We start from the raw sequence: 12988 nt of genomic DNA on the forward strand, positions 1-12988 counted from the left end.
TGTATGTATATAGTGAGAAATTGGTATTCACTTCACTCCTCTGGTATACACCTGGGACACCCCAGGGTTCCGAGGCACCCACTCTGCCAACCGTTGTCTTGAGGTTAGATTAGCAATTCTTTTCTGCTTATTACTATTGTGCTTTATCGTTCTCTAAGTTCAAATCTTTTGTAAATGACTTTGAGCACTGGCATCATAGCATTCCATCTCATATAGGACATTATTAAGGCTTTCCTGTTAAGTGCAAATTGGGGATTATAATTTTTTTTAAATTAATTAATTAGTATCCAGGTTAAGTTTCAACACTCTTAATTATTTCTTCCTGCCGACTGGCCTACAGTATACTTTAATAATGTGGCTCTTACCCCTGTAGAACAGATACACCTTGACAAACCACTAACCTGGAATCCTCACACAAGACTGAAAAGATAGGAAACAGCACGCAGATTCTGACTATTACAGCACTTACTAGACAAACGGTCTAAACTTCCAACTCATTACAAAAGACTGAGCTACATGACTATAATAAGGCTCATCTGGACAAACGGTGTTGATTTTGGGGCTCCACTAAACCTTCAAATTCCTCTCGTAACCAATCCTTACAATCCAAAATCCTTAGTAAAATCCTCAATGCTCCTTATTTTGTTACTAATAAAACCACCCATAGAGACCTTAATATTCCTTATGTAACCAATCTAACCCGAACCCGATATCATTCCTTCCATTATAAACTCCCTAACCACCCAAACCCACTAGTTTCTAACCTTGCTTCCTCTTCCATTCCTTGCGATTCTCCGAGGCGCCTGAAAAGAAGATGGCCTCGTGACCTTATATTGTAAAATGTTTTTAGAGTTCTACTACTAGGTAGTTTCTCTACATGCTGTATCATATCATTATCATTATCTCATTATGATCAAATTTGCTTGTTGTATTTTTTATACAGTTTTAAATATCAATAAATTTTTAAAAAAAAATTATTTCTTCAACAGTCCAACGTTTCGGCCAATTCAGTCATACCAAATATTTAAAAACCTTTTGCAGGCTATTCTGCCTAGGTCATTAATATCAATGAAATCACCCTTTTTGTCACAATGTCACTAATTTTTAAAACTTTTAATTATAGATTTACTACTTAATACTTCAATTTCACAGTCATATTTATTTAAACAATAAATACCAGTATCAAAAAGTTGAAAAGATTGTATATATGTGGTAATAAATTTTTTAAAATAGTTTCAAAGTTTTTGTTACATTTTTACTTTCTAGAAATTAAATTCAAAGTTTCATTAATGTAAGTTTTGTCGTTTATTTGGTCGATTTGTGTCTATTTTTCTTGCTGTGTCGATTGATAACGTCATCGATAGATAAGCAGAGGTCAACGATAAGAGACACACCTCCGATAGGAGGCGAGCCCCCGCCATACGAGATCTTATAAATTTGCTAGATCCGTCTCTTGGGCACAGTCCATCTCAGTGCTCCCAAATACACTATCAGGTATTGTATGATGGTTTAATTTAACTACATACATCCATATATGTGCGATTTTTCTAACACTGTAACATGTTTAAATATGGTAAATAAATTGGGAAACAAGACTATAAACTAGTACAGATATACACATTTTATTGGAAAAGGAGATATTTATTTCGGAAGCTGCAATAGATAGATAAAATGTTAGGATGGTTTTATAGCTAGCATAATATGGAACATTAAGAATTTTATAAAAGAATTTTGTACTCTAATATATACATAACAGTAACTACAATTAAATAAAAACACTGATCAACACTAATTTTGAGTATGAAATTTTAATTTGATTCATATAACCAACCCATAAAAGGTTTTCTCAGGTAGTTTTTGCTTTTTTAGAAACTAGAACCATATTTTGGATTTTTTAAAAAATTTTAAACAAATAAATCCCAAACTAAGTGCCTGACGGGATAGTTTATAATATATATATTTTTTAAATTAAATAAGATTTTCTTCAATTAAAGACTAAAAATGGCTCTATTACTATTATTTTCTGTGTTACCAATTTTCAAAATTTGAGCATTTTTTAAAAAAAAAAAAAATAATTCAAAAATGTCCCTAATTATTTCAAATATCGACAAAAATATTCAATAACCAATAACATACCCAGAATCGAAACTAGGGGGGGAGTAGTACTTCATTAGTTATTACAACTATTTGCTTGTTTTCACTTCTAGGGGGGAGCAGCTGCCCCCTCTGGGTAGGCCCATGACGAGAACAGCCTCATAGATTTATTCTGAATTAAATTTCATTTCAGCCCATAAGAGAACGTCCTTTTAGAAATAAAAACCAAAATTATTGTATAATTAACATTGTAATAATTATTATTCTATTTTAATAAGAAGGAATAAATATAAAACGCAAACTGGGTATGTAGAACCCAAAGAAAATAGTGTATTCAAAACTACTCAGTTGGTAATTTTTCAATTTTAATTTTATTATAATAAAATTGTCATGAAATAAATGAATGATTTATACAAGCCTATGAATTTAAAACAAAAATTGATGAAATGTTCTTAGAATTTCAAAACCTACCTAAACTAGTGTTTTCGGTTATCTGCCATTTTTAAGAGAACCGTTGAGACTAAACATTCTCTCATGAGATGAAATGAAAAATAATTAAAATTTATTTTACATTCATTCCACATTACTGTTCTTGTAAAACGAATTCTGTTTACGATATTTCGTAATCGCCAAAAGCTTTCAAAAGGGGGAAAAGGTAATTTTTTAAAAAATTTGTATGATAGAAAATAATGGTCATAACGAACCCTTATTAATACCAATATTTTATTGAATTCAAGATTAGCTATCCCATGTCACTTGATGACCAAACATAATTGACAATAATAAATTAAATTTATTCTGACTATAATACATTAATAATAATATCATATTTTACCTTGAATTAATTTATTTAGAATAATAAACAATTTTGGACAAGCCACAGATACAATAATTAAAGAACAACGCATAACTGAACTAGAGAAGTTTTTCTTTTCCAGTGCCTTCTTTAAATACATAGCACACGCACAGTTTTGAAATAATTTTGGAAAAATTAAAAAATGTGTAAAACATTCGTTTAAAATCTAAAATAATGCTTTAGTTTCTATAAACTATAAAAGTATTTAAGAAACAAATGAGTATTATGGCTATTATTTTATATATAGAATTGAAATGTAATTGTTAAAATATAAAAATAATAAACTTGAGTAATTTGTCAATAATAAATATATGGGTTAATATACATTATATTAAACAAAAAATAACCTTTTTTCAAATACCAATCACGTACCCACAATCTGCTTTATAATAATTTATATTTTTTAATTATATAACGCTAATTTTACAGTTGTATTGGACGTCTTCTGCGTTAAATTATAAAACATTAATTAATTATTATTAAATTATAAAACTTCTTGGGCTACCTCAAAACTGTAACATTGATTTTGATCCCAACATCAGGAATCTAATAATCCAAGACGTATATTTATCACTAAAGGCATTTATCAAGTTCAAATCAATCAAAATCATCCTAAAGTCACTTAGTTATTTCTCACAACAAAATATTTACGAAAGAAACATTAAAATATTTACGCTACTTAAATAATCTATAACAAAAAATTCATTTCATTTTATTATTTATTAATTAGAAACAACTTTATTATTGTTGTTTATTTTTTTAGTGAGAATCATTTTTAATTTTACATTTCATTTTATTTTAAATTATAAATATTTATTAAAAATCGGAATTGAGGTCCTTTATCTTTCAGATATCTGAAATATGAATGTTTCTCACTAATGAAGACAATTTATAATAATTAATATATTTTTTTTAACCAACATTTAAAGACTTAGGACACATAAATCAAATGCAGAAAGTATTAATGAGTACATTTCATTCACAGCTATATATATAACTAGGACTTAATTGCCATGGATACCATTTTTATTTAATAATAGTTCATTAACATTGTCTCCATGACAATTTATTTGCAGTTTTATTCATAACCAATTTTTTACCCAGCTCGGTTTGTTAGTACTTACACGAAAATGCTCTATAGTATTTTGAACTAACTCCCGTTATTTTAGGTATAAAATATTATGGAAATCCAAAACTTTGTTTTCTTATAATAGAAACTTATAAAGCGTTAAAACTTCTTATCAAAGGATTAAAAAAATATATTGGGTTACATGAATGTATAAAACTAATAACTTTATTCTATCATTTATAATTGAATACCCTTGCGATAAAATCAATATAGGCTGCAAAGGACTTCGGAAAAAAAAAAAAAATATTAATTAATGTCGGGTCAAAACACAAAAGTTTATATTGCAATGACAATAGAAAATCTGTCATTACTTCTCTTATAAAACGTACATTAATACGTTTATTAGATTTAACAAATAGTCATAATGGACTCTTCATAAACTTTATTTGCATTTTTCATCTTTTAATCAATGTATTATATATAATAAAGAGTAATTTAAGAATTAATAAAAAGGTTCTTATTTAATCTTAATTACATTAGAAGCAGAATCAGCTAGACTTATCAGATATAGTTTCCTATTACTTCATGCTCTTTATCTAAAACAAATTCATGATAGATTTAATATGGTAATTCGACTTTGCCCTCGTTAAAAAAAAAATTTATAAAAAATAGACACTTATAAACTACTAATTCTTCCAAAAGACAGTGATAACATGAGTTTTATCTCAGATAACATTAAAACTTTTTTTATCTTATATAAGGATCATAATGATGTTTACTTAGGTATTAAAAAAGAAATTATCAATATTGATTTTCTTCTATAATTACACGGAAATAACTCTTTGAGGAACCCTTTTTTAAAGTCTATCAATTGAACAATTTTAATAATTAATTATGTCATTGAACTAAAGTATTTTAATTAATTTAATGATTTGATTTGTTTAATTAATTATTAAATTTTGATGCTAAAATCTTATTTGAGTGGGTCCATTTATAAGATAAATAAATCAAATTTTGAAAAATAATGCTAGAATGCAAGATACTAAAAGTACTTATTATTTTTATAAATTTCCAAAAAAAAATTAATAATACTAAAATATTATTTAAAAATGAAAATTAAAAATCGTAAATAATTTTTTTGTTATATATATTACAATAAATTATTAATTGGCATGCTAGGACATTATTGGGAAATAAATGTATTCATTAAAGAACAATTGTTTGTATTATCTTTATTCAGAAATTGAAGAAGATATGGATAGTTTATATATGGATACAAAACAGTATCAAACTATAAATATAAAAAATGCTTAATTTTAACCCTGTGGTTAGCCGTTAGTGAACCCTATTAGTTATTATCTTTGAAGTTTTACGAGGATCATAAATTATTAGGATTATAGGGATATTAGTCAGTGTTGTAAACTTTTTTTTTTATATATGTATAATAGATTTTATTTTATAACCATAAGTATGCACAATAATTATTATATTGCTTCGAGCTACGCCTTTATACAATTAATTTTCACATACCACTAAATACTTATTATTAATAACTACGTCTTATACTTTGGTAGAAAATACACTGAAAGAATAAAATACTGTGTGTTATTTATGATTTTTACAGTAATGTATGTTTAGTTCTCTTACGTTTTTGTATAATTTCCTATTACAGTTATTACGAGGTTTGAATATTTGGGACAAGATTGAAAGAAATTATGAGTTAATTTGTATTATTTTTAAGGTGTCTAAATTTGATTCTGAATCCTTCTCACATATTCATACTTGATTTTCGGATATTCACTAATGAATAAGTTAAATAATATTGGACTTGAAAAGGATCCTTATGGGAGATGGTACGTTATAATAAACTTTAAATATGATAAAAAATATAATTTTTTTGGTAACCAATTATCAAAGAGTAATAGAAAAAAAAGGCTTGAAAAAACTAATCAACTATAAGAACTTTTTTTTAGAAAAACTTTTTTTTAGAAAAAAAAGGCTAATCAAAACTAATCAGAATATAGTTCAAATACTATATTACTATCGATTATCGCCTGACGAATCAACTTTTATGACATTATCTGCAATACCAAAGATCTATATATAATATATAACATCTATATTCCAATAACGCACATTCAATATTTATCATTAATACTCAACTCAATTCAGCGTATTTTATATGATATCGATATGTTTCTAGATATCGAGATGTTGCCAATACTGATCGCCCTGGTGCTCTGCTTCATGGCCTGGTGGGCCCTGAGACCTAACCAGAGGCTGAAGGAAGCCGGAGACAAGATACCTGGACCTCCAACCTCTCCCATAGTGGGAAATATTTTCAACTTCAAAGTCTCAGGACCGAGTAAGTGTCCATAATTCAAATATATATATAAATATTTTACTTCGTTATAAATATGTATTCTCGGTCAAGCGATTAGATATAAATCTAATTGCATTGGACTATTGATTACAAACTTTTTTTGGAATCGTTCAAGACAGATAACATAAATTATACAAATTATGTTTCTTCATTTATATTTCCGACGTTTCAACCGGAATTTTCGGCCTTTATCAGATCAAGAAACTGATAAAACCAATAAGGTAAATATGAAGCACCACACAAGAATATTATCTAAAATAAACAGTAATATTGATATATATTTTTGAGGTTCTTGAAGTTCATTCAATATGAACGAATAGTTCCAGTGGTTATCAAATCTAGTTCAAGATTTCAAGAGGAGAAAAAAGATAGTTATTTCACCCCAATTTTTTATTACTTAATTGAAAACTAAGTATAATTACTAGTCAAAATTGATGATTCTACCAAGTATAAGTAGGAGGAATAAAAAATGCCATCGGTTTCAAAACGTTAATAATAATTAATTTTTTTTGGAGCTCTATATCTTAAAAACTACCAACAATCATAGAAAATCTAATAATTAAGGTCTTTTTAATTTTCTAGTGTTGTTAGTTTTTAAGATATAGTGCTCCAAATGAAAAATTAATGTTTTTTTAAGGGTTTGAAACAGCCGTAATTTTTTATTCTCCTTACCTATACTTGGTAGACTCATCAGTTTTGACTAGTAATTATACATAGTTTTCATTAAAGTAATCAAAAATTGGGGTCAGATAACTGCCTATTTTTCTTCCCGGCTCTTATACTATATGTAGAACATCCATATAGTCTCGTAAAATCGCCATAGTATAGTGGTTTGATTATTGACTGAACCTCAAATATATCTATTATCCAATAAATATATTTATTATCAAATAAACATCCACATTATTGATTATCCATTTGCAAGCTTTTCTACACCTAAATATCCCCAAAAAAAACATTATACAATATATCTAGCAGTCCATGTTCTTTACAATTCATTGCATTTATCATTTTATCATGCAGTATATATTATCCTATAAAATACAGGACATTATATCGTATATTAAACTAATTGATTATTGGAGTTTGATGAATTATGTATATAAATTATAAACATCTAAAACAAAAAAAATAGAATATTATTGTAAATAAAAAACTATTTAAAAAAATAAATAAAACAACGTTATCATTTTGTGATTTATAATACCAGTAAATAATTAACCATTCATTTTTCCCTTACTCTGATATGAAATAAAATGTAAAATAAAGATATATTATAAATACAAATTAGAGAGAGTACATCTCACAACATCAATATTCCTAGTGAACTAATCAAGGCATGTGGTGAAATTGGAGTTTCTAAAATACACCTTTTGGTTAAAAATATTTGGGAATTTGAGGAGATCCCTGAGGAATGGAAGGAGGACTTATTCCTGTTCACAAAAAGGGCCCGATGACGGATTGTAATAACTATCGAGGAATTTCGCTTTTTCCTGAATGTTATAAAATATTTACGCTAATCTTAACTAGTCGAATCACGGAATACGCTGAAGAAATTATCAGAGACTATTTTTTAAATTTAAGATATGGTTAACAATTATTGAGAAAGAAAAACGTAAAAACAAACGTAATATGGACAAATTTTCGTTATTACCATCCTCTTTTTTAAGAGCGAATAAATAACATTGCATAATGCATATCTTAGCATAAAATAAATTTTATGTAGAAATATTTACGGTAACTTTATCATTATTTTTTAAATATTAAAATATTTCAAAATTAGAAAATCAAGAGGCACCAATAATGATCGTTTAAAACATATTTATACAATTTCAAATCATAACTTTTCTACAATATAGTAATCAAATTCTTTTAATCCATATAAAATACGTTTTATCTTTAATTACTCAACAACAGAGGAATCGATTCATGATTGATAATTTAATAATTGCTATTGACTATGATATTCTATCTTCGCTTTGCGCTGATTCGGAACGATAATGTAAAAGAAATTTTAACGCTGGTAAAGACTGTTCTTACAATTAATTAATTATTGAGTAGCGTTAGAAGTTTGTAGCATAAGCAGAAGTAGTACAGTAAGTAATTAGTTAATTTTAGCATCGTTAATTAATTTATTACTAAATTTTGAATTGCAGCTTTCGTATCTAATTTGCTGGAATCACAAGAAAAATACGGATCCGTCTACAGAGTCTGGTTGGGCCCAACCCTTCACATCTTTATTTCTGATCCAGAAGACGTACAGGTAATTAATAATATTGATATACATTATATTAATTATTAATAGCATAGTTAAAAATCTAAATATGTTTTCTTTCTAATAATTTATTGATATTTTAAATCATTAAAATTATCAACACCAACCTGACAGTAAAAAAATTGAATAAAAACAAAAATAAATGTAAATCTGTAAATTACAAAAAATATTTTAGTCGTAATACTAAAACACACACACACAAAAAAAAAGGAGCGAAGCTATATTTTTTAGGGGGTGGAGAGGTAAAGAAAATCAAAGTCTAAAATTAAAATTAATTAAAATGTATTAATTTGGTACAGAAATAGTTTAATTATCCAAACTATTTATTTCCGTTGGATTTGAACCTACTATCTGTAGCGTATGTCTATTCTTGACAACATTAATCTTCTTTTTTAATCTAACAAAACATTATATCAATAAAATCCAAATTTCCTAACTTCAAAGGTGCTGATTAATATTGGTTTTAAATTTTAGTAGCTTTTTTATTGATATATTTTACAATGTTTAGATTAAAACCTCAAATTTCCTAACTTTTGGGGATTTTTAATTTTTAATGGGGAAGATTAAGAAAGAACTCTTTTAGCTGGTTAGAAAACATTATCAATATTGACTACGATTGCTGTCAAAAATGCAAAGGAAAAATAATTCAGCTTTATTTTATATTATCAGTTTGCTACATTAAGCAGGGATGTCATTACGGGAAGGTGTATTCCCTTCTCCATTCCAATAATTTGAAAGCCAAGGAAAGCTGGTAAGTTCGATATTTGCGAACCTACAGCAAACAGTAGAAATTGTTGAAAATATTAATCAAAGATGTTATTGTACTCAAAATTGATTTAAAAAGACCAGTTTTACAAAAATGAAAAATGAGAGAAACTCCACTAAACTGCTCCGGTAACTTGGGAAATTCGGTCAAACATCTTTTGGAAATTTTAGATTTTGTCCTCCATAATGATTTACAAGAACCTCACTAAATACAAGGAATTACATTTTAAGAACCCAACACCAAAGATATTTCTAAATATGAATATTTTTCTAGATGCTTCTGACCAGTAATACTCTCATCACTAAGTCGATCGCATATAAAAACCTCAGGAGTTGGCTTGGAACTGGGCTTCTCATAAGCACAGGTAACAGATTTCTCATATTAGATTTGATTATTTTATTTTAAACTGTGTTATTATTAATACTAAAAGAGAAATATGTAATTTTATTTTATTACATTTTCAAAACTATATATATGAACTCATCTATAACTAAGCTATTTTAAAAAAATGTCTAATCATTGATTTGCTGGAACGGTTTTGTCTACAATGATGAGCAAATATTTTACCGTGGATGTATATAAATGAGGAGAGGATGGTTGAAAGTCCAGTCAGCGAAAAACATAAATAAACAAAAACTTATTTATTAGTACCAACGTTTCGGCCAAAATTGTAAGCCTTCATCAGGGCTAAGAACTAAAAAAAAGATAACCAATAAATAAAAGGATAAGAAATAATAAACATTACAGATACATATACAGTGTTGAAGTGCATGTATAGTCTAAGTATTATAAGAAGATACAGGCTTTATAGGAAACGTAAGATTAAAATTAAAAAAGAGGAAAGAACAAATAATAAAGTACATGTGAAAATCTATTTAGTAAATTTATGTGCAAAATGAAAACTATTTAAAATAAAGTTATTAAAAAAGTAGGAAATAACAAGTTTATGTAGGTAATTATATATATAAGTAAAATAACAGGATTAATGAAAGATTAAAGATATAGAAAAATATAAAGAAAATATATGTAATTAATAATATATCTAAGTGAAATACTAGAATAAAGACATAATATATAAAGTTAAGTAAGATGAAAGGAGTAATTAGAAAATACGACAATAATAATGTGTGGTGAACATAATTTATTGAAGTGGGTAAGGAAGAAGTATAAGAAAAGAGTAGAGAAGAAGAAAGGGTATAAAAAGAAAGATGAGAAAAATAAATAAAGCATAAAGAATGTTCCATCTTGGACCAGATAGAAAAGCCAAATAATAGTACAAGAGCCCAAGAGGAAAAAAAGTCAGTTATTTCACCCCAATTTTTTATTATTTTATTATTATGAAAACTATGTATAATTACTAGACAAAATTGATGAGTCTGCCAAGTATAGGTGGGGGAATAAAAAATGGTGGCTTTTTCAAAACGTTAAAAATAATTAATTTTTCGTTCGGAGCTCTATATCATTAAAACTAACAATAACAATAGAAAATCTAAGAGAACATCATTTAAAGAAGAGTAAATTTTCTAAACTGTAAGCCCCAATAGAGCTATTTACGTTGAATAGTTATCGAGATATAGCTTTTTAAAAAGCAATATTTCATAAAAATCTTGTACAGAACGTATTGAATATTCAGTAGTTAGTCAATTTATTTTGAAAAATCTATGTCTTTGAAAAACTATTTGACGAACAGACGTCTGTTAGCACTCAAATTAAAGCTAGTTTAATGGGCTATAAAGTGGTTTAAGACGTTTATCATCATTGGAGTAGTAGTCTATATAATATTTGCAAAAATAAATTGATTTATAGTTGTTCGGACAAATTTTCATTTGCCAAATTTATATTCATATGAGAATATCATAAAAACTGCTACCCTACGAAGATAAGTGTAATAAACTACTTAATAGTAAGTTAAATGTCCTTTTTTTTTTTTTAGTGCTGCCAGACATATGTGCTTCTTATGGATCTAGAAATATATTTTTTAATAAATCAAACATTTTATACGAACAACTAGAAATTAACATTCCGTGAATTTATTTTGTCAAATATCATAAAAACTGCTACGATAAACGTTATAAATTATTTTATAGTAAATTTAAGTGGGTTTAATTTGAGCGCTGACAGACATCTGTACGTCCTATGGTTTCTGAAATAAAGTTTTTCAAAACGCAAACTTATTGTCTGAACAACTATAAAACAATTTATTTTAGGAAATACCATGAAAAATACTATTCGGAAAAGGTCATAAACTACTGTATAATACGTTAAACTATCTTCAATTTGAGTGATAATAGACATCTATTCGTCACATAGTTCCTGAGATATAGAATTCTCAAAATAAATTAACTAACTACTAATCTTTCAGTACATTTTTAAGAAATGTTACTTTTTAAAAAGTTATATCTCAAGAACTATTAAACGTAAATAGCTCTATTAGGGCTAATATTTCAGCAAATTTACTCTCCTTTAAATATTGTTCTTCTAGATTTTATAGTGTTGTTCGTAGTTTTTAAGGTGTAGAGGTCCAAATGAAAAATTAATGTTTTTTAACGTTTTAACAGCCGTCATTTTTTATTCCCCCTACTTATACTTGGCAGACTCATCAGTTTTGACTAGTAATTATACATAGTTTTCATTAATATTAATCAAAAATTGGAGTGAAATAACTGCCTTTTTTCCCTGGTTCTTGTACTATAAGGTGAGTGGCGCGTGCAGCCTCTTTTGGAGTCAAAAACTACGTTAAAAAGATGACAAGACTACCGGAAAACTTGAGAATACGTTTACAAGTTATACAACTAATTTTTTCTACAATGTAATGAACCAAACCATCTCAAGATTTATTTGTCCTCTAGGTGACCTGTGGTTCAAAAGGAGGAAGGCAATAACTCCAACTTTCCACTTCAAGATCCTTGAGGACTTTGTCACAGTATTCAACAGGTGTGCTGACATCCTCGTCAAGTGCCTGGAAGAGCAAGTCGGCAAGGATGCATTCAACATCACGGACTACTTGTCAAATTGCGCTCTTGACACAGTTACTGGTAAATAGTTATGATTGATTATATGCACAATCAAATTATATTGATACATGGTTAATGTTAAACATACTTTCAGAGTCTGCAATGGGAACGAGAATAAATGCGCAAACCGATCCTAAAAACGAATATGTCCAGTCTATTTTAGAGTAAGTATCTTCTATATTATTGTTAAACAATGTTTATACTATCTACTAAATCAGCTATTTATTTGAAATAATCATGTATTGAGGTTATAATTTGATCCCTTAACAGCATGTCACATGTCACTACGAAGAAAATAAACAACCCTATCTACCAAGTTGAGCCCGCTTACACGTTGACAGGCATCAAGAAGGAAGAGAGAGGTCTGCTCAAGATACTGGATTCACTTCCTGACCAGGTATCTAAACTTTTCTGTTTACCATTCAAATGTTATACTTTCATAAATTTGTAAAAGTATAATTCATAACTAGGTTTACATGTATACAAGTAAAAAATATTTAATACCCTGGCAGAACTAACAAGGGTAAATTA

The 12988-nt window shown here is 27.5% G+C and overlaps 1 protein-coding gene across 1 annotated transcript in view; it reads left to right on the top strand.

Annotated features, from left to right (window-relative positions):
* Positions 1-1463: 1463 nt before the first annotated feature.
* The window catches only part of LOC106678588 (cytochrome P450 4C1), a gene marked incomplete at its 5' end in the record, with an annotated part of 17963 nt that continues 6438 nt past the window's right edge, over positions 1464-12988 (top strand). The window contains 7 exon segments of the mRNA XM_014417173.3: positions 1464-1494; positions 6223-6384; positions 8559-8665; positions 9717-9807; positions 12293-12478; positions 12552-12621; positions 12728-12854. Coding sequence (XP_014272659.1) covers positions 6231-6384; positions 8559-8665; positions 9717-9807; positions 12293-12478; positions 12552-12621; positions 12728-12854 — 735 coding nt within the window.

Source organism: Halyomorpha halys, unplaced genomic scaffold (genome assembly GCF_000696795.3).
Source record: "Halyomorpha halys isolate HHAL.00 unplaced genomic scaffold, Hhal_1.1 Scaffold147.1, whole genome shotgun sequence".
Taxonomy (NCBI): domain Eukaryota; kingdom Metazoa; phylum Arthropoda; class Insecta; order Hemiptera; family Pentatomidae; genus Halyomorpha; species Halyomorpha halys.